The sequence below is a fragment of the Hydra vulgaris genome, chromosome 10 (genome assembly GCF_038396675.1).
Source record: "Hydra vulgaris chromosome 10, alternate assembly HydraT2T_AEP".
NCBI lineage: Eukaryota > Metazoa > Cnidaria > Hydrozoa > Anthoathecata > Hydridae > Hydra > Hydra vulgaris.
In genome coordinates, this window is record NC_088929.1 from 1,854,959 (window position 1) to 1,876,384 (window position 21,426).

The 21,426-nt window shown below is 26.3% G+C and overlaps 1 protein-coding gene across 1 annotated transcript; it reads right to left on the reverse strand.

Moving 5' to 3' along the window:
• Positions 1-2,387: 2,387 nt before the first annotated feature.
• Positions 2,388-19,332, reverse strand: LOC136086472 (uncharacterized). The gene is made up of 4 exons (XM_065808771.1): positions 19,215-19,332; positions 19,079-19,149; positions 14,403-14,582; positions 2,388-2,852 (listed from the first exon to the last, which is right to left on the reverse strand). The coding sequence occupies exons 1-4, from the start codon at positions 19,228-19,230 to the stop codon at positions 2,700-2,702; spliced, it is 420 nt and encodes a 139-aa protein (XP_065664843.1). The 5' UTR covers positions 19,231-19,332; the 3' UTR covers positions 2,388-2,699.
• Positions 19,333-21,426: the final 2,094 nt, after the last annotated feature.

Consider the following 21,426-nt stretch of genomic DNA (forward strand, 5'->3'; position numbering starts at 1 on the left):
TTGCAGAAGAGTTCGGAAACTGCTGAATGGTTAGATGAAAATGAAGTTGACGCAACAAATTTGATTGTACCTCAAGAATGCGATATCCTTTTAGAGCGCGGAGAGCATTTACTATCTATTGTTTCAATCGATGATCACTTCAACAACCCATGATTATATTAAAGATATATAATACTATTTGCTTAGTTGATTATTTAATGAGATATCGACTATTATATAAAATATAATTTGATGAGATCTACTATTATATAAATGTATAATTTAGTCAGGAAAAAATTCAATGGTTTTCAAGCATTTTAATTGTTTTTTAGGGGGGGAATATATAAAAACTGACATCATATATAACGGGGGTTGGCTAAAAATTGACAGATTGACAAATGGGGTAGGGAAAGTCGAAAAATTGAGAAAAAACACTGACATCATTTATGGATGACCCCTAAACCGAAATTTTGGGTACTCTAGTTCGTGCCAAAACCAAAACCAATTTTTTGGCAAATATTTTTTCGAAACCGATACCAATACAATTTCGGTCAAAGTTTTATTAGAAAATTTTACATTTGTTATTTTTTTATACATGTATTATTTTAGAATTGATTACACGCCTTTCACAAATTAAGATTCAATACATAAGTTAGCGGTATAAGTTAAAAGCGAAAGTTAATAACGGGCAGATATACTCTGCAAAACAAGATTTTTTAAAGGTATTTTGTGAAAATTCTTAAAATATTTAGTTAAAATTTGCAAAAATAACTATTTTTCTAAATTATATAAATATTTTCACTATTTTCAACTAGACTTATATTCATCGGTAAATTTTAAGTTTCATAGTATTATCTCTCAGAGTTCAAAAATATAACATATGACAATATATAATTTGCAAACCCCACAAATTGAGGGGGGTTTAAACATTATATGGTAATATTTTTTGAACGCTAAATTATTTTACCATGAAATTGAAAATAAATCAATGAATATGTCTAGTTGAAAATAGGACAAAAAATATTTCATCACATTGTTGCTTTCATGTTTGGGACAGGGAGGACAAAATTTTGGGGCTTTTTTGTTTCCAAGCTCCAATCATCGCAATTTTTTGCAAAGCATCTTTATTTAGCGGCGCCCCTGTATTAGATTTATTTTTTATGTTCAAATATAAAAATAATATGCTACTGAACTTTTAGATAAATTTTCGATATCATTAATTTTTTTTTTTTTGTATAATAAACGTTTAATAGTTGTCTTTAGCAATTATCTTTAGCAATTCGTCTTATTCTAGATCTAATTTAGACGTCTCTGGAAGTCATGCGTTTGCTTGGGATCATCATATTTTCTAGACGTCCTGCGTTTGCTTGAGATAATCATATTCTATAGACGTCTTGTGTTTGTTTAGGATTATCATATATTACCATTTAAATTGATATCATATATTACCATTTAAATTGATATCATATATTACCATTTAAATTGATATCATATATTACTATTTAAATTGATATATTATTATAACTTGGGTTGAAGTCATGGCAAGGGGGCATCAAATGTCATCAATGAATAGTATATCCGAACTTATATTATAAAGTTGTTTTATAATTTGTTGCACAAAAGTTTTTTTAAATTTGTATTTAAATTGATTTACAATTACTAAATGTCAGACCAAACTTTCAAATATTAATGCACCTTTTATTATAAAGTAATTATGCGCTTCATATAACCAAATAATCAAATGCCTCACACATCATATTAACCTTAAATAAATAAACCTTAAATAAATAAACCTTAAACAATGACTTTAAAAACATACTCTACTTTTACTTTTAAATGTTAAATAAAAATGCGCATGCATCATTGTTTGAAAAGAACTACTAAATTGAATTTTTTTATGAAATAAAATTTGCCAAACTTTTTTTTTAAATAACAACCCAATATTGCTAATCTGGCTAGAGCCGGCATCAAATCTCTTGGTTTCGAGCTAGAAGCCAAACTAGTGTGCCACAGCTGCTAAACTGAGTCTACTTGGTTCATTGGGACCTAACTGAACCAGTTTATACCCCGCTTGGACTTTGTTGTACAAACTAACCTAGAACTCTAGGTTAAAATTATGTAAAACTACGTTTAAACTATGCGGCACTATATTAAAATAATTAACATAAATTAAAATTATTCAACTAAATGTTGAATTTATACAATGCTATGTCAAATTTATAAGACTATATTTTAAAATTATAGTTGTAAATTTAAAATATCGTGACGTGGTGTCTTAAGATACCACGTTAAAATAATGATATTGTATCAAAAAACGGAAAAGAATTTACCTGCTTTTACCCAGGGTAAAATCATCTATTTCGCTAAAAGACCATAAATTTTTTTTCTTGGTTTATTAAAAGTTTAACTAAACAAAATCTTTAATATTATTGAAAAATGCATAAAAATATACATAGAAACATAATATACAAATATATATATACAAACATAAAATAAAAACGCAACATTTTCGTTGAAATATTGTTCAAACATTTTTAGTATACAAAAGTTTTTTTTTTTTTTTTTCAAACAAAAAGATTTTTTATCAAACAACAAAATAATAATTTTTATGTCCGAGTTTCAGAAAAAGCTGCAAATAATATTTTACTGCGGAAAAAAGCTTATGGTGTAAACATAAAAAGTTGTATAAAATACAGTATAAAGTACAAACTGTTGTTGATTTAATAGTATGAACTATAAATAACACGCCAAACTCCAATGCAAATTATTAAAAACATTGACAAAACTGAAAATGACCAGTATGAAAGTCTTTTTGTAAGTATGTAAGCTTCAACTGCTTTAGGATGATCTTTTTGTTTGGTAGCAGATTTCACCTAAAAAAATAAATGTTATAAATACCATATGTTCTTGAACACTTTTACTGCAAAAGGGAAACGGATTATGGGTAATAAAATGGGAAACTGACAATGGGTTAACTTTGTTAATAAAAAGTTTATGTAAAAATTTAATTGTTTTCAAGTAATGCAAAAGATTAAGGATGAAATTATGCAAAAGCAAAAACATTCAGTTAAAGTTAAAAAATATTGCGTCTATAAATGTTTAGAGTGCCTTTGTATTTTAAATTTGCAAATTTACTTGCTTCCTTTTATCAAAGTACAATAGGAATAATGTCATCTTAATTATTCATTAAATGCACCTTTAATACATTATTCTGTTTAATTTTTTACAAGTTATCACCGTAATTCTAACTAATTTATACAAGATACATACTTAAAAATGTTGAGCCTCATCTATTTTGATGTTTTCGTCAATAATGATCTCGTGCAGATAACTAAATTATAGTCAGATCTTTATGAAGCTTTAATCACTTATGTTAGTAACAATTTACTTTTAATGTAAAAGAAAAAATCGGCAAAAACTTTCTTGTGTTTAACCAAGACAATGGTTCCTAATTTATGTTGAAAAATGCGAAATCAAGTATTATGAAAGTATAAATAATCTTAAAGCACTTCCTTCACTACAAGAAGTAGATTTAACGTGAGTTTTTATATAGTTTATATATTTTGATAGAATATATATATATATATATATATATATATATATATATATATATATATATATATATATATATATATATATATATATATATATATATACATATATATATATATATATTTATATATATATATATATATATATATATATATATATGTATATATATATATATATATATATATATATACATATATATATATATATATATATATGTATATATATATATATATATATATATATATATATATATATATATATATATATTTATATATATATATATATATATATATATATATATATATATATATATATATATATATATATATATATATATATATATATATATATATATATATATGTATATTCTATCAAAATATTAAGAGTTGTATTTGGTTTTCTTGTGTTTCTGTATAAGATTTATTTAAATGTTATATACAGCTGATAACTTTTTTAAAAAAGTATCATCTATCAAATATATATGTCTCCATTATAGACCTTGAAAAGGTCAACTCAATTAAAAGAAATTATTTGAGAACTACTCATTTAAAACCCAGTAAACACAGATTGGTTCAGAGTTGGTCAATATTAAGTCGAAATCGGTACAAAAATGGATAAAACGTTCAACGACCAATTATTGACTAAAAATCGATCCATGATTTGAAAAGTATATTTCAAACTTTTTTTATATATTCGTTTACTAAACGTCAATCTAATGCTTAGAATATCGACTTACATTAGTCAATATTGTAAACCTTTAATCGACCTAAATTAAACGTAAATTTTATAGATTTAAAATCTACGCTTTAAATCTTTTAATATATACGTTTATTAAACGTCGATCAAAAGTTTACAATATTGACTAATTTAAGTCGTTATTCTAAACGTTTGATCGACGTTTAATAAACGTATGTTATATTATAATATAATAAAATAGCCATTGGTCAGAAGACTTACATAACAGCTTAATTCACGCGATTTAAATAGGCATAATGAAAACGAAATAATATGTATATATATATATGTAAATGTATATATATATATATATATATATATATATATATATATATATATATATATATATATATATATATATATTATTTCGTTTTAATTATGCTTATTTAAACCGCGTGACTTAAGCTGTTATGTACGTCTTCTGACCAATGGCTATATTACTATAATATAATATAATATACGATATATATATATATAAATATATATTTTTTTTTTCTCAAAGATTATAGAGAGAATTCTTTATAATAAAATTTTAAATCATCTTTCTCAAAATAATATCCTATACAAAAATCAATATGGGTTTAAAAAAAAATAACTCCACTGAACACGCTATACTCCAAATAACACAATATATTACTGAATCATTTGAAAGTTCCAAATTTACTTTAGGCATTTTTATTGACTTGTCTAAAGCCTTTGATACGATAGATCATAAAATTCTTTTTAAAAACTTAAGTATTATGGAATCTCTGGCAATGTTTTGAAGCTTTTAAAAAGTTATTTAAGTAATAGAAAGCAATTTGTTCACTATGACGTATCATCGAAATCAAACTTGTTAGCATGTAACATGCTATAGTTCCTCAAGGGTCTGTGCTAGGACCTCTCCTATTTCTCATTTACATAAACAATCTTTATGAAGCATCTAATTTAATGACAATTATGTTTGCTGACGACACGAATTTTTTTCTATCTCATAGTAACATAACTACCCTATTTCAAAGTATGAACATAGAATTAATTAAAATTTCAGAATGGTTTAAATTAAATAAGCTTTCTCTTAACATTGAAAAAACAAAATGGTCTCTTTTTCATCCATACTACAAAAAACCAAGTGAATTGCCTGCTCTTTTTATAGATGACATTCAAGTTAAAAGAGTAACGGCTACAAATTTTTTAGGGGTTTTTATTGATGAAAATCTGACATGGAAAAAACACATTGAAAACTTTTCCTCTAAAATTTCCAAAAGTATAGGAATACTATTTAAAATAAGAAGCATGCTAGATAAACATACTTTAATTCAGCTTTACCACTCTTTTATTCATTGCCATCTAAACTATGCTAATGCGGCTTGGGGTAGTGTAAGTAAAACCAAATTAGAACCACTTTATCGCCAATAGAAACATGTTGCACGACTTATTAATTTTAAACATCGATTTTATCTTGCTAAGCCTCTTTTAAACGAAATGAATATTCTTAATATACATCAACTTAATATTTTTAATGTATTGTGTTTTATGTTTAAATGTAAGTCTCGCACATCTCCAATTTCTTTTCACAGTTTATATTCTTTAAAAGTTAAAAATAAATACAATTGTTATAATACTGGTTATACTGTTAATAAATACTGGTTGAAGAATAAAATGTAAAATTTTATTCTTCAACCAGTTTTCAAAACTAATTTTGGTAAATTTTGTATTTCATTTAGAGGAGCATTTTTATGGAACAAAATAGTGTTAAAACTTTTTGATTTCTCTCATGAATGGAACTTTTTCTTATTTAAAAGAAAATTGAAAGAAATTCTTATCTCAGTTGAAAACATTCTGATATATTTTTAAGTTTGTTTTGTTTTTTTATTAATACTCTTAGGAAATATTTTATCGTAATTTATATATACGAAATCTATATATATATATATATATATATATATATATATATATATATATATATATATATATATATATATATATATATATATATATATATATATATATATATATATATATATATATATATATATATATATATATATATATATATATATATATATATATATATATACGTATATATGTATGTGTATTTGTGCGTATTATTTGTATGTGTATGTATATATATATATATATATATATATATATATATATATATATATATATATATATATATATATATATATATATATATATATATATAGATATTGATGTGTAAGTATATTTATTTACATGTTTGTATGTTTAAATATGTATAAATAATTATATTTGTATTTTTGTGTGAATATTTGTCTATGAATTATTAAAGGATTATTTATTATTTAAAATCTGTTTAGGCGGTTCTCGATGACAAGATCTTATGATCTTCTGCGAGTATCCGCGTTTTTATTGTAACGTTAACAAAATTGTATTTCTGGCTATACGTATTTTATTCATTCTTATATTGTAAAACTTATTATGAATAAATAAAATGAACAAAAAAAAAAAAAAAAAAATTACCTTTACATCTGAAATAAAAAAAAAAAAAAAAAAAAAATTTCGTGTTTCGGAGTTATAGAGTTGAGACAGGGTTATAACCTCAAGTAGCCTCCTTATCTGTAGTGGCCTTCACAGCCTTGGGGAGGTGAATTATTAAAAAAAAAATAAAAAAATAAAGTAAATATTTGCATTAAAGTCATGAATACTCATGAACATTATTATTTATTACTTTATTCAAATATAATAAGCAAACAGTTTGTATAGCTACTTATCTCTAAACGAAAGATAAGATTAGATTGTTTAGAGTAATTTAGAGTCTAATGTTGTTATATCAATCGAAAACAGTTAAAAACTGACAAGAGCGTAACTACCTACAATCAGTTGAAGTAATTTTAATTAAATATATAATATAAATGGCGGACTTTAAAACGACGCACCCTTAACTCGGTTAAATAAAGAATATTTTCTTTTTTACTGCTGAAAAACTATTTTTCATTGGCTAAATAATTAAATTAGACTTAAATGAGTTTTTAAGATTCACTTCCTTACAACAACTGAAAGCAAAACGACTGATAAATAAATAATAAACGAGTTTCGGGTGCGCCATTTTAACTCATGGAAGTTAAAAAGCTCTTTTTGCGACAATCTACCTTCCTAAATGCCAATAAAATAATGGACCCCGATGTTTAAGAAACTATTAATGGCTACATTGCCACGTTTAAAAAGTATGACTTGCTGGTCTCTTTTTATGAAAGTCCTGCTGCAAGAACTTTTATCCTAAGTTTTATAAACAGTTTAAATTCATTCTATAAACTCTAGCATGATTGTGTAACAGTAGGTACTCATCTTTGCTATAATCAAGTGGTTTAACAACTTAGTATTTATTTTTTATTTTAAATGCATCTTAGCTTAATTTAGTTACGTTTGCTAAAAAGTATTGGCAGAACAGAGCTGGTAAAAACCACTGCATATGTTATGTCGCGACGTTACTAATTTTTTAATGTCAAAAATAAACATTGCTGGTACTAGAAGTTTTGGAATACTTCCATTCAGAAAATCCTCTATATGTAAAGTTGTTCTGTGTAATTTAAATTTTGATTTATGAAGGTATATTTAAAATGCTAACTATTTTACCCTAGTGTTTTGCGGTTACAAATCAGAATACGAAATCATACGATCAGGAAGTGAATGTAGAAGATGATGTTGCACAAGAACAGGTACATCATAAACAAGCATTAAACGGTATACTTGGAAGATTTATGATAATTGGAAAACCAGAGATAGCAGTGATCCAAAATATGTGTCTATAAGTTTATTAATTTTACTAGTAATCTTTAACTTAATCTTAATGTAAACTTCTATTTTTTACTATTGAGATTAAATTTAAAAAATATTGTATAGAATTAGTTACTATAAAATTTCTAAATACCCACTATATGAAAGTTTTTTATATAAGTTTATAACTTTATGTATAGTTTTATAATATAAAAGTGTAGTATAAGTAGTATATAGTAAACGACCGGGGCTATGGCCAGGGTCAGGTTTGATAACACATAGCCGCGACCGGGGATGAGTTTATGATCAGTGCTGCATTAAAATTGATGATCCTATAAAAGTGTTATTTTTAATTAAAATTTATGATATGAGTTATAATTAAAAACAATACTTTTATAGGATCTATCAATATAAATGCAACCCCGGTCATAAACCCGGCCGGGGCTGCATAAAAATTGATAGATATAAATAAATAAAATATTGTTTTTAAATAAAATTCATATCAAAAATTTTAATTAAAGATAATATTTTTATAGGATCTATTAATATTAATGCAGCCCTGATCATAAACCTGGCCCTGGTTATGGCTATGTGTTATCAAACCTAGCCCCGGCCCTGGCCCCGGTCGCTTACTAGTAGTATAGTATAAAAGTTTATAAGCATATTACAATAGTTATAAAAGATATGAAAAATAAGACCAGGTCTTTTATAAATATATCTTATTTATAAATTTCATTACTTTTATAACTATATCTTATATATATATTTCAAGACCTATATAGCTCTTATCTCTTATATAAAGTTAAAAAGTTATAAGGTAATTTTAATTTATATAAGTTTTAAAATTTAAATAAATTAAAATTACGTTAACTAAATCAAAAAAACTATTGGACAAGATCTAAAATTTTAATATATGTTTACTTAGACTATATCTAAACGCTTTATACACAAATTCTAAACGCTTTATATACGTTAAATAATCTTATAAAGGACGTCTAAAATACGTTTTACGGACGTTTGCTCTAAACGGGTACTCGATCAAATCTGAACGTTTTGTCGAAACGTTGTTTTAACATTTAATAGACGTGTGTGTGTGTTTACTGGGAAGCAATCACTTGTGTAAGCTGTATCTAATTGACTTATATGGTTACTTTCGTTGCTATGTAATTTTTTTTTTTCAAAAGTTTAAAGACTGACATCAAAATTTTGTAATATTATAGGACGGAAAAATAAAAGTTGAATATCATAGTGTACTGTATTCATAGCTTTTATGCAATGAATTGTTATTTTTTATTAAACATAAGCGTTTAAAATAAATGAACAATTTTTTTAATTTTGTAAACGTTTTACCGAATAGTTTTGTAATTTTTTGTATCGTTTATAACATATGCTTATTGTTAGTTTGGCTGTATTATTTTTCATTTTGCGAAAGTCTTAATCATTTTTATATTAGGTATAAACATTTTGGATATTGAAAATTTTTGAGTATTGAAAAAAAAAACTGGAATGAAATCTATAAAAATAATTAAAGAATTTAATATCAAATTTTTTTAAAAAAAAGATTCTTTTTAGGGTGATTCGAATTTATTGAAACTCTCAAGAACACTCAGGTTCTTTAAAAAACCATTAAGAGTTCTTTAAAGAACCATACCGTAAAATTCTTCGGAGAAACCCTTGCAAAAGGTTCTTTTAAGAAACTCTACAGGTGCTCCCTCAGCACCAACGTCAAGAACCCAATAAGGCTCTTCAAAGAACCATTCGGTTTTAGAGTGTATCCAGGAAATAATGTTCGAGGGAATTGTAGTGTTGCTATTGTTAGCACTTGTCCAAAACTTGTTAAGGAGAAACGCTGATTCTTGTCTAAAATCAAAATCGCTGTCTAAAGGAAACTGTTTGTTTAGCAACCATTACATTATAGAAACCTATTAAAACCTGAAAATCAAATCAAATCAATACGTCTTGTTTGGAAAAGACGCGTTTGATTTTAAAGAAAAACTAATAACAAGTTAACATGTTTAAAAATCTCAAAAATTATGGACTTATTTTTCAAAAATACAAGATCTCAACATGGAGGACAAAAGTTCTGAACGATACTAAGAAGATAGATAAAATGACTGAACGATACTAAGAAGATAGATAAATTTTACAACCAAGTGGGGAAGAGGCCAACTTGAGCACTCTGAAATTGATGTTGTTGATTTATCAGGTAAGATTAATTCAATTGTTTAATGAAATATCATTTTTTAACAAAATTTAGCTTACTAAAATAAGATTTTTTGTTGCTATTTTAAACTTTAACAAATATGATATCATTTGGTATCATTTTAGTTAGATATCGTCTATCAACACAAAAGACAAACTGGAAAGAAGTTATTTCACGAGGCCTCATTTTTAAAAACTAGACCACCATTCTTCGAGCGGATTGTCAAACAGAATGTCAGGTCACCGTTCCAGCTGAAATTTTATTCAGCTGTGATAAAGTATTTAGCATGCAGTAATCTTGCTTTTAACCATTTAAATCAGGTAGCTCCACCTGAAGTTAGCCAGAGATTTCTCTTCTTTATCAATCGGTCAAAAAGGCAGAAATCAACAAGGTTATCACAAATCTAAAAACCAATAGTTTTGGAGTGGCTTTCACAACTAATTCATAACTAGGTCATCAAAATAAGTCATTTTTAAAAAACTTAATTATTACATTAGTAATGATATTTCTTCAATATTTTTCCAAAGGAGGCAGTAACATCATACGGAATAACATTGTATGGCCTCTTAGAAATATAACAGTATTGATAAAACGACATCAAAGATACAAATTTGTTATTCTTCAAACTATATTTAAATAAAAATTATTTACTTGTTTAGGAAATTTGATCTATACCTTAGCCTAAAGCTTCACAATATCTTAAAGGTCTTGACCCAGGATAAGCTGATGATTTATTGTGGAAGTGCAGAGGGTAGAAATACATCTCAAAACATTGCTAAACACGTTGAGAAAGCAACAAAAAAGATTGCAGGTCTCTCATCTAGCAAATATGCTAACAATTATGCTACAACTCACAAATTAAACTCAGGAGGATCTTGTGTGTGCGGATCAACTACTTAATCTTGTGGTGTGTGATTGCCTTATCATCCCTGAAGTAAAAAACTTTGTCGATGCATATAATTAACTACCACCAAGAACCCACAAAAGTATCATTGACCAATAGAGGATCAAAATAAAGTGTGATTCAACAAATGAAAATGGTAATTTGTTTATTTTTCAAACGATTTTAATATAATATTTGGAATATACAGCCAAACTTAAAAATAACATTGATTTAAACAAAAAAAATTTGGCTGCTCCGAAGTCATTTTTTATAACCAAGTTTGACAGTAGTTTTCAATCAAATTTAACCAATATCTCTTTCAGTTGAATTTGTCATGATCGTTGGACCTGTTGAGAACTTATGGAATTCCAGCTTGTTGATGATAATATTTATTCTGAAGTTGATGCCAGTGCTTGAGAGAATCAATAAAGATTTCAGAATGGAAGCTAATCCCAAGCTGAGATATAGCATACATACATCAGAAGAATTTGTACAGGTAATTTTGATTAAATTTGATTTTTTTTAAACTAAAATTATTAAAATTCTTTTTTCATAATAGTTCAAATCTTAAAAAATAATTAAAAAAATTAATCTTGCTTCTTTTTTTAGATTGTTGCCATTATTGACCCGCTAGGCATGATTGAAGAGATTTCTTTATTCTTTTCCTCTGACAAAGAACCTATCGCATGACCGCTTGGTGTCCCAACTACTCAGCATTGAGAGACAATCTGAGTTCTTAACATAAAGAATTCATTGAATAGGGAGGAAACAACAATATTCTGCTAATCTCTAAAGTCAAAATTGGAAAAGAAATTCCCACTTTGCGGAAACAAAAATAAGCTTTATGGTTATAGAGCAATTCTCCAATCACTTAAAAAGGACTCACACTTGCCCAACATTAAGTGAAACTTACAGGAAATGATTGAAATCATGATCAAGGAGAATAAAGTTGGACCAATCCAGGACTTGAATCAAGGAGTTCTTTAAAATGTTGATGAGGAGGACAACAGTATTGAAGCAAAGATTAGCTAGATCTAAAAATAATTAAGAAAAATTGAACTTTAAAAAAAATTTAAAAATTTTTTACATAATTAATCTTGTTTCTTTAGAGATAAATTTATGTCTTCTTAGCTGAGTATGCCCATTCAGTCACTGTTCGAGTCAACCATTAGCTCCATGCAGTTAAGAATAAAAAAAGTGCTTCAACTTGAAAGATTCTCCTCAAGCTAATGATGATGCGCTTTATTCGTGGAGAAGGCATCATTAAGAGTTTCCTGTTTTGTTAAGTGTTTCAGAAAAAACCTATTCTCCTGATAAAGAAAAATTAAATTTCCTTTTTTAAATAATTAGTAACGGGGGACTATAAAATGTGAATTGCAAAAGTTCGAAATGCCAAGCTATTTAACTTTGTCTATTTAAACTTTGGCCATTCGAAATTTTCTGCGCTCTTTTTTTATGTTGATTTAAATTTTGACCATTTATTAAAATCAATTTATTTTTCAGGCATCATCTGCGAACTCTCAACCAGTATTCTCATCAGGAGGTGCAGTTATAACGTACAAAAAGACAAAGTTTAAAGTGTAAAAATCGTCTTCATGAAATGTTCAGCCAAAGTTTGTTTTGGCAAAAGAGCAAAAAAAGAGCAAGTTAGATTTTAGTCCTCAAGCGCAATCACTCTAGATTTAAATCAACCATTTGTATGCAACGCATTTAAAACATTTAAAAATCTTACAAATTAAAAAAAAATAAAAAAATTTTTTGTCTTTTTTTGATTCAAATATTTCTATGCAACTTTTTTTTAAGAAAATTATAAGACCTGATGGCCTCATCACAGAAGATCTGGAAGTCTTATCACAGAGCAACTACACATAGATATAAGCATTTAAATAGTTGGCTTCCAATTTCAAATTAACGGACAACGCTTATGAGCTCAAGCGGGACTTGATCTCATAACCCACGGATTAAAATCACTACGCCACGGCTATGAATGAAAGTTGAAAAAATATTCTCTAAAGTTTTGAATTTTGAAAGTTCTTCGAATAATACTGATTATTGATTTGACTAAGTTTGAAAAGACCAAATTTGAATTAAAAAAAATTGAATTTGAAATTGAAGCTCGAATTTGACTCAAATTTTAATTTGACAAATTTTGACCACTTCAAATTTGATTTCCCAAATTCGAAAATTTAAAATTTGAACATGAGTTTAAACAATTATTACATTTAAACAATTAATTCAAAATGAATTTTGAATGAATTCAATCAAGCTTGCATAAACTTAAATCTTCAGTAAAAAAGGATTCAAGCGCAATGCTTATCCTCTTTATAATCAGCGTCAACACGCTCCAATTTATATGTAGGCTATTTTAATCTGGAATGTGCGACAACGAATTTTTTTAAATACTACATATTCGAAAATATTGAATCTGCTATCTATAGCAGCATCCAGATTATTGAATCTGCTATCTATAGCAGCATCCAGATTATTGAATCTGCTATCTATAGCAGCATCCAGATTATTGAATCTGCTATCTATAGCAGCATCCAGATTATTGAATCTGCTATCTATAGCAGCATCCAGATTATTGAATCTGCTATCTATAGCAGCATCCAGATTATTTAATCTGCTATCTATAGCAGCATCCAGATTATTGAATCTGCCATCTATAGCAGCATCCAGATTATTGAATCTGCTATCTATAGCAGCATCCAGATTATTTAATCTGCTATCTATAGCAGCATCCAGATTATTGAATCTACTATCTATAGCAGCATCCAGATTATTTAAGCAATATACTCTGCAATAAAGACTGATTCAGCTGTACGAATCTGTAGCAAATCAGGCTTGGCTGCTTGTTCGTTTATTCCGTTGTGTATTTAGTTGTGTATCTTGTGTGTGTTTAATATGAAACAGTGCTTTACGATGCATTTCTGGAATATAACGTGAAGTAGTATTGGTTTTGGTTTCATGATATTCTGCATATTATACAGTTTATTTGAATCAATAAAGTTTAAGTATTTTTGTTCTTTTTTACTGAAAGTAACTCGTTACAAAGTAAAAAAAGTCTGAAAAGTAACGAAAGTAAAAACGAAAGTACTGCGATGAAAATATAACTCGTTACAAGTATAATTACTGCAAAAGGTAACAAAGATTTGTAACAAAGTAAATGTATTTTGTTACAACCCATGCATATATATATATATATATATATATATATATATATATATATATATATATATATATATATATATATATATATATAATTTAATTAAAAAATTTTAGAACTTTTAAAAAAATAAGATTCAGACTTACTTGGTTAGAATAGTATATGGCAAGTGCACCTACAGGAAAACATCCAAAAAAGAAAGAAGACCATGCTAAACATGTACATGCCGGTGGGTACTGCACTTCTTCCAATTGTTGTACACTTTGAGAGCCAAAAAAGTTTGCATTTTGGTGAGCTCTGGATGGTCCGATATTGTTTACTACTGGCTGAATCAAAAAATAATACATTTTATGATAGGTTTACTTATCAAAAATAAACACTTTTATTAAAGTTACAACTAAATTCAATTAAATACAATTAAAGTTACAACTAAAGTTACAAAAAAATTATTCTATACTATAACATATTTATATATATACATACATATATATATATATATATATATATATATATATATATATATATATATATATATATATATATATATATATATATATATATATATATATATACATATATATATATATATATATATATATATATATATATATATATATATATATATATATATATATATAATATATATATATATATATATATATATATATATATATATATATATATATATATATATATATATATATGTATTTATACATTATACATACATATATTTATATATATATATATATATATATATATATATATATATATATATGTATGTATGTATGTATGTATGTATGTATGTATGTATGTATGTATGTATGTATGTATGTATGTATGTATGTATGTATGTATGTATGTATGTATGTATGTATGTATGTATGTATGTATGTATGTATGTATATATATATATATATACATGTTTGTTTAAAAAGAAATGACGGTTTTGCAAAGACCACATGAATTTATTATCAAGAACTATTGAAAGTCAATAATATATAAAGCAGTGGAAATAAATAATGGTAATGCAACTTTTATGAACATTCAAATACCACTAAAAAACGTGACTTCCACAATATCATCAAATCAAATCAATATATTTTTACTTTAATAATAACTGTATATATATACAATTGTGCGGGACTCTTACAAACAAAAAAAAGTTATAGAGAAGTTATGGAGAATTAAACGGGGGCAATTGTACAGAAAATAGTTTGTTGTTTATTTTTATTTATTACATGTTATATGCTTTAATAGCAATGTCACAAACTTCAGAGCCATATAAACTTTTCAGGATGATGAAAATGAGGGTATTTGGTTGAAACTTAATGAACATTTATATACTTTTTATGTTTTATATTTAGAGTTTTATATTTTTATTTTTATTTTATGAGCTTTATATTTTTATTTCTGTTTTATGGATTTTACATTTTTTTTCATGAGTTTTAAGGGGCAATACTTTTGTTTAATTAAAAATTTAGTTATAGAGAATAATTAGGGGGCGATTGCATAACTGATAGTTCATTGATTATTTTAATCGAGGATAAACTTTTTTGCATGGATTATGAAGACACTTCTATTTGCCATTTAGTAGAATATTTTTTCAGTTTCAACAGGAAGAGAGTTCTAACAGTGAATTGATGGATACTTGATTGACTTTACGCCATACTTATGTGTTTGTTTTAAAGGCATAGAGCGACTACAATAATACAGACCTAAGTTTATAACTATGAATATCATTTGTGACTTTAAAATAGCTAGTGAAGCAGCTGGGCATATTTTTGCGGACAATATCCCATACAATCACAGTTTGATAAGTAGATCCTCAAGCTTTAAAATAATTTAAATAAAATAAACATTTTATTTAAATTATATTAAAAATTTTTTTATGGAAACAAACTTTCCATAAAAAAAATGTGTTACAAAATAAAATTCAAGATTTGCGGAAGGTTTAATGAATGTAGTTTTAACGAATGTTGTCTTAATGAATGTAGCTTTAATGAATAGTTTTAAGTTTTATTTTGGTAAGCACCATTATGGTTTCCATTATTAAAAAAATTAATATGACGTTTAAATAAACTTTTTTAAATAAAGTTTTTTTCAAAATTTTTTCTTATAACTCATAAACTTTTTGTTTTTATTTTGTCCTCCTATGTTTTTTCATTATAGATTTTGATCTTCATGATATCAAAGGAGTATGCAGCAATTTTGCAGTTTTAGCTATAACTCTTTTAGGTATTGTGCAAACTCAATAGCTAAATATGCTTATGTTTATGTCAATCTCCTAATTTTAAGGAGGTTGACATAAACATTCTTGAGGAAGGAATTTTAAAACATTATTTAAATTTTATTAAACATTTATTAACTCTTTGCTCTTACATTTGGAGTAGTGGTACAAACTTTTGTGGGTATTTTGTCCCTGGCTACAATCACTAAGATTTTTTGTCAAGCATTTCCATTTGGCATTAACAAAAATATACATTTTGGAGTTTCATATTTGAAACATTAAAATATTTCATATCTGGAACATCTGAAATAAATCCATCTTACAACACTGCTTTTATTTTTTAAAAGCTGAATAAAATTCCGGAGCATTTCTACACAAAGAACAGAAGCAAACCGCAAATTTATCTGTATGATAAAATATCCTTATGGAATCTTTCTCTATTTTATCCACTGGCGGTTCCACAACTTTGGAAGGGAAAAAGTTTAGCCTAAAGTAGAAAAAAAAATATTTTAATTTATCCAAGTTGTTGAAATTTTGCCAATAATACCAGCTGAATTCAGTTTTTTGATTTCTTTTTTTGCTTAAGAATTCATGTATAATTCTATTTCAGGCTTCCCAAGCTTCTTTTTCTTTCTCCTCCAAAATCTAGTTCAATGTAGGATCTTTTATACACATATGTTGCATAAACAGTATACATATTGTGTATTCAAAATGTATGCTATATGTTGTTATATATATTGTGTATGCAACATGTGTGCCAAATGTTATGTCATATATTGTCGTATCATATATTATATATACAATAAATGTATTAACAATTGTACATAAAATGTGTATACACTCCATATGAAAGTTGTTTAAGAAAGTTCAAAACAATAATAAAAAAAGAGAAAAACTGCAAATGCAAGATCAAACAAAGGGTTCATAACAAAGTTATACGAAACAACCCAACTATTTAACAAGATAACTGAAAATAGTTAAATGTTTTGGCCATGCTTATGCTCTATCTAAGATCCTCTGTACGAGGCTTATGCTCTACCTATGATCCTCTAAACGAAGCCTATGCTCTACCTTAGACGAACAAAAGAGCTGATGCTTTACCTAAGGTTCACAAAAGAGCTTATCCTTTACCTAAAATGCAAAAGAATTTCTAAAGTTTCTTATTAACTCTACCGCTTTTTCAATCAATTGTTCTAACAAATGGGCTAAATAACCACAAAATTATTTATTTGCAAATATTTCATTTCAAGAAAATATATATGTAACGGCTACTTGATTCTTTAAAGACGAAACAACGCGACGTTTAAAGTTAAATTTTGTTGTTGCCATGGTACTTTTTAGCACCAGTTTAAGAAAATATATTTTGATTAAATTGAATTCATCATAAAAATTTAATTAGGATATAGAAAACAGTTTCATTTGTTGAAAAACTAATTAATTTAAAGAAAAACCTATTGATTAACCACCAATTTGTTCAAACTCTATCTAACTTAGTTTGAAAAAATTATATATTTAAAATATGTAAGCTATTTTATATATTTTAAATTTAAAGTTTTAACGTCTTGAATAATATTTATAATACCTGTTATAAGTATAGTTAATAAATCTTGTTTAAGACATTTTTAATTTTTATTTGACAATTTCTTACTTAAATTTCACTTTTAAAAAAATAAATTCAAATTCATGTTTAACAATAAGGATGCCTTTAAAAATAATAAACAATAAACTTAAAAATGAGTTTAATATTAACAAATATCCAATATATTATATATTCATCTAATTTATTAATTTATTTAATATGATCAAATCTCTCATTATACATGCCTAGGTACATAGATGCATAGATACGCACATACATACATACATATATACATACATACATACATACATACATACATACATACATACATACATACATACATACATACATACCTACATACATAAATACATGCATACATACATACATACATACATACATACATACATACATACATACCTACATACATAAATACATACATACATACATACATACATACATACATACATACATACATACATACATACATACATACATACATACATACATACATACATACATACATACATACATACATACATACATACATACATACATACATACATACATACATACATACATACATACATACATACATACATACATACATACATACATACATACATACATACATACATACATACATACATACATACATACATACATACATACATACATACATACATACATACATACATACATACATACATACATACATACATACATACATACATACATACATACATACATACATACATACATACATACATACATACATACATACATACATACATACATACATACATACATACATACATACATACATACATACATACATACATACATACATACATACATACATACATACATACATACATACATACATACATACATACATACATACATACATACATACATACATACATACATACATACATACATTATATAGATATAAATAAAATATCAAAGTATTTGTATACATACGAAAACATTTTTATAAATACTCTTTAATTGCATACATTATTTCCTTCGTTATAAATTGCTTCATATGGTGGTGGAGGTGTAGCTTCATAGTAGCTTGGAGGTTGATCTAAATGATTGTAAAATTTAGCTGCGATAATAAGTTGTTTATAAAAATTTATAAAAAAAACTTACTGTTTTGTTCGGCCATATTTTTAATCAACGATTACTGAAACATTAAAACTTATAATCTATCTATTATCAGAATCTTAACAATTTTCTTTCGTTTCGGCTGTTAATCTATTAGTGTATTTTTTAATTATAATAAAATCCAATGTCAGTTTCCTTGTTTTTGGTTTCGATCTTTTTATTTTTAAGTTCTGTTTATTTTTGATATTAAATTCTGACTATTTGTGCATTTTTTTAAAAACTTGACTTTTGTTGAAAATTATAAATTTATGTTAAACCAAAAGTAACAATAATATACTAATATTATTCATTTTATTAGTTACTCAATACAATATAATTTTATTAGTTGTTTAAATATAACAAATAATAAATAAAATAATAAAGGATAATTTAAAAAATATTTTGGAAAACTTTTTTTTAATTTTTCTTATTTTTACTTTAATTATAAATGAAAGGTTAGTAAGGGATCATCCATTAAGTACGTACGCTCAGAGGGGAAGAGGGGGTTTGAATATTATAAAAGAAAGGAGACCTTGAACTAAAAAAATATGTTAGATACATAGGTTAAAAGTGAAGGTACTTTTAGGTAGGTGAAGGGTACTCAAAAAAGCGTATTGCAAAATGCTGGGGGGGGGATGGACAAAAAAAAGCGTACGTACTTTATGGACGACCCCTAAGTATATTACTTTAGAAACGCCAGCAAAATTTTAAAACGCATTGCTGTATGTAATATAAAACTATGTAATCACTTAATAAAAATCAAAATAGGGGTGAAGCCCTTATTGTTTTGTTGCATAGGTACTGATCATTTTGTTAATGCTAGATGTTAATAATGTCAATGCTAGATGTTAAGCTCTCAGTAATTAGCAATATTGAAAGGGATCAGTGAACTGGTTTCAATTTTACAGTTTCTAAGATGCATCTATTATGCAAATTTTAAAACTAAAACTTAGTAATGTTGATTTCAATTTTTTGTTCTTGCGAATCAATTTTTAGTTCTTGCGATTTTCATTACAGTTAGGGTTATGTCATATCTAAAAAGTGTATTATTATAAAAAGCGTATTGTTATAAAAAGTGTATCAGATGTTTGATGACCTTTTTATAGAAGAGAGCAGCAGAAACAAAATTGAATTTTTGAAGCGAACAGACGCGTTTTAAAGTTATCATTTTTAATGATCGATTTGAGAAACTAGAAAAAGAAGTAATCAACTTGAATGAAGAAAACATGATATTTAAAAACGTGCTATCAGAGTTAAACAGAGCTGTCGAGTTTGTTAGTAAAAACTACGATAAGATTTACGTTGAACTAACCGACTTAAAAATTTCAGAGTCTAAAAAATCTACAGATATAAGTAAAAGTATTAAACATGAAAATAATAACATATAAGAAAAAATAGCGGAGGACAAATAGAGGACAGAAGTCGAAGAAATAGCTTGAGGTTTGTAGGAATCGAAGAGAAAATGAAACTCGAAGCTCACGATTATTACTACTTTTCAAAGTATTGGTTGACGAGTTCACTTATAAAATTTACGAACCAAAACCAAAGCAGGAACTTTTTAAACCAGAACAATTTTTCAAAACACTGGGACAACAAAACGTCTCAGTACTACAAAACAACAATCAAAATATTAGGCAAAAACGGGTACCTTTTTAACATCCCCCTAAAAATAACAAAAAATTTTTACTTAGAAGAGGCAAAAAACAAAAAGACGGTCGTGCCAGCAGAACTTTTCTGGAACGGTTCAACAAAAACAACAATGCCGTGGACCCAAATTTGGAAAAAAAACTTCAACTCCCACGCATGCGGACCAACTCAAAACATCCTCTTTCGTTTTTTACACAACAGTTTGCCTTCTGCGGCCTTGCTAGCCAAAAGCACTAGGCAACAGATCGTCAAAAATAACAAATGCAGAACTTGTGGTAAAATCGAGGACAACATCCATATCTTTGCCTACTGTCTTCTTTCTGTTGAAATTTGGGAGTATTATAAACATGTATATAACTCCTTGACATCCCGAAACAATTTTTCTCCGATAAATTCAATTTTCTCGATTGAAACAGCGAATTTATCGGAGAACTATTATTATATATGATTAGAAAATTACTGCCCGCCCTTATTTTATGAAATATTATTTTAACACATAAGTGTTTATATATAGTATTCGTAACATAAAGTTTACGTAAAAGTTATGTAAATCTTTTTAATTTGTTTTGAT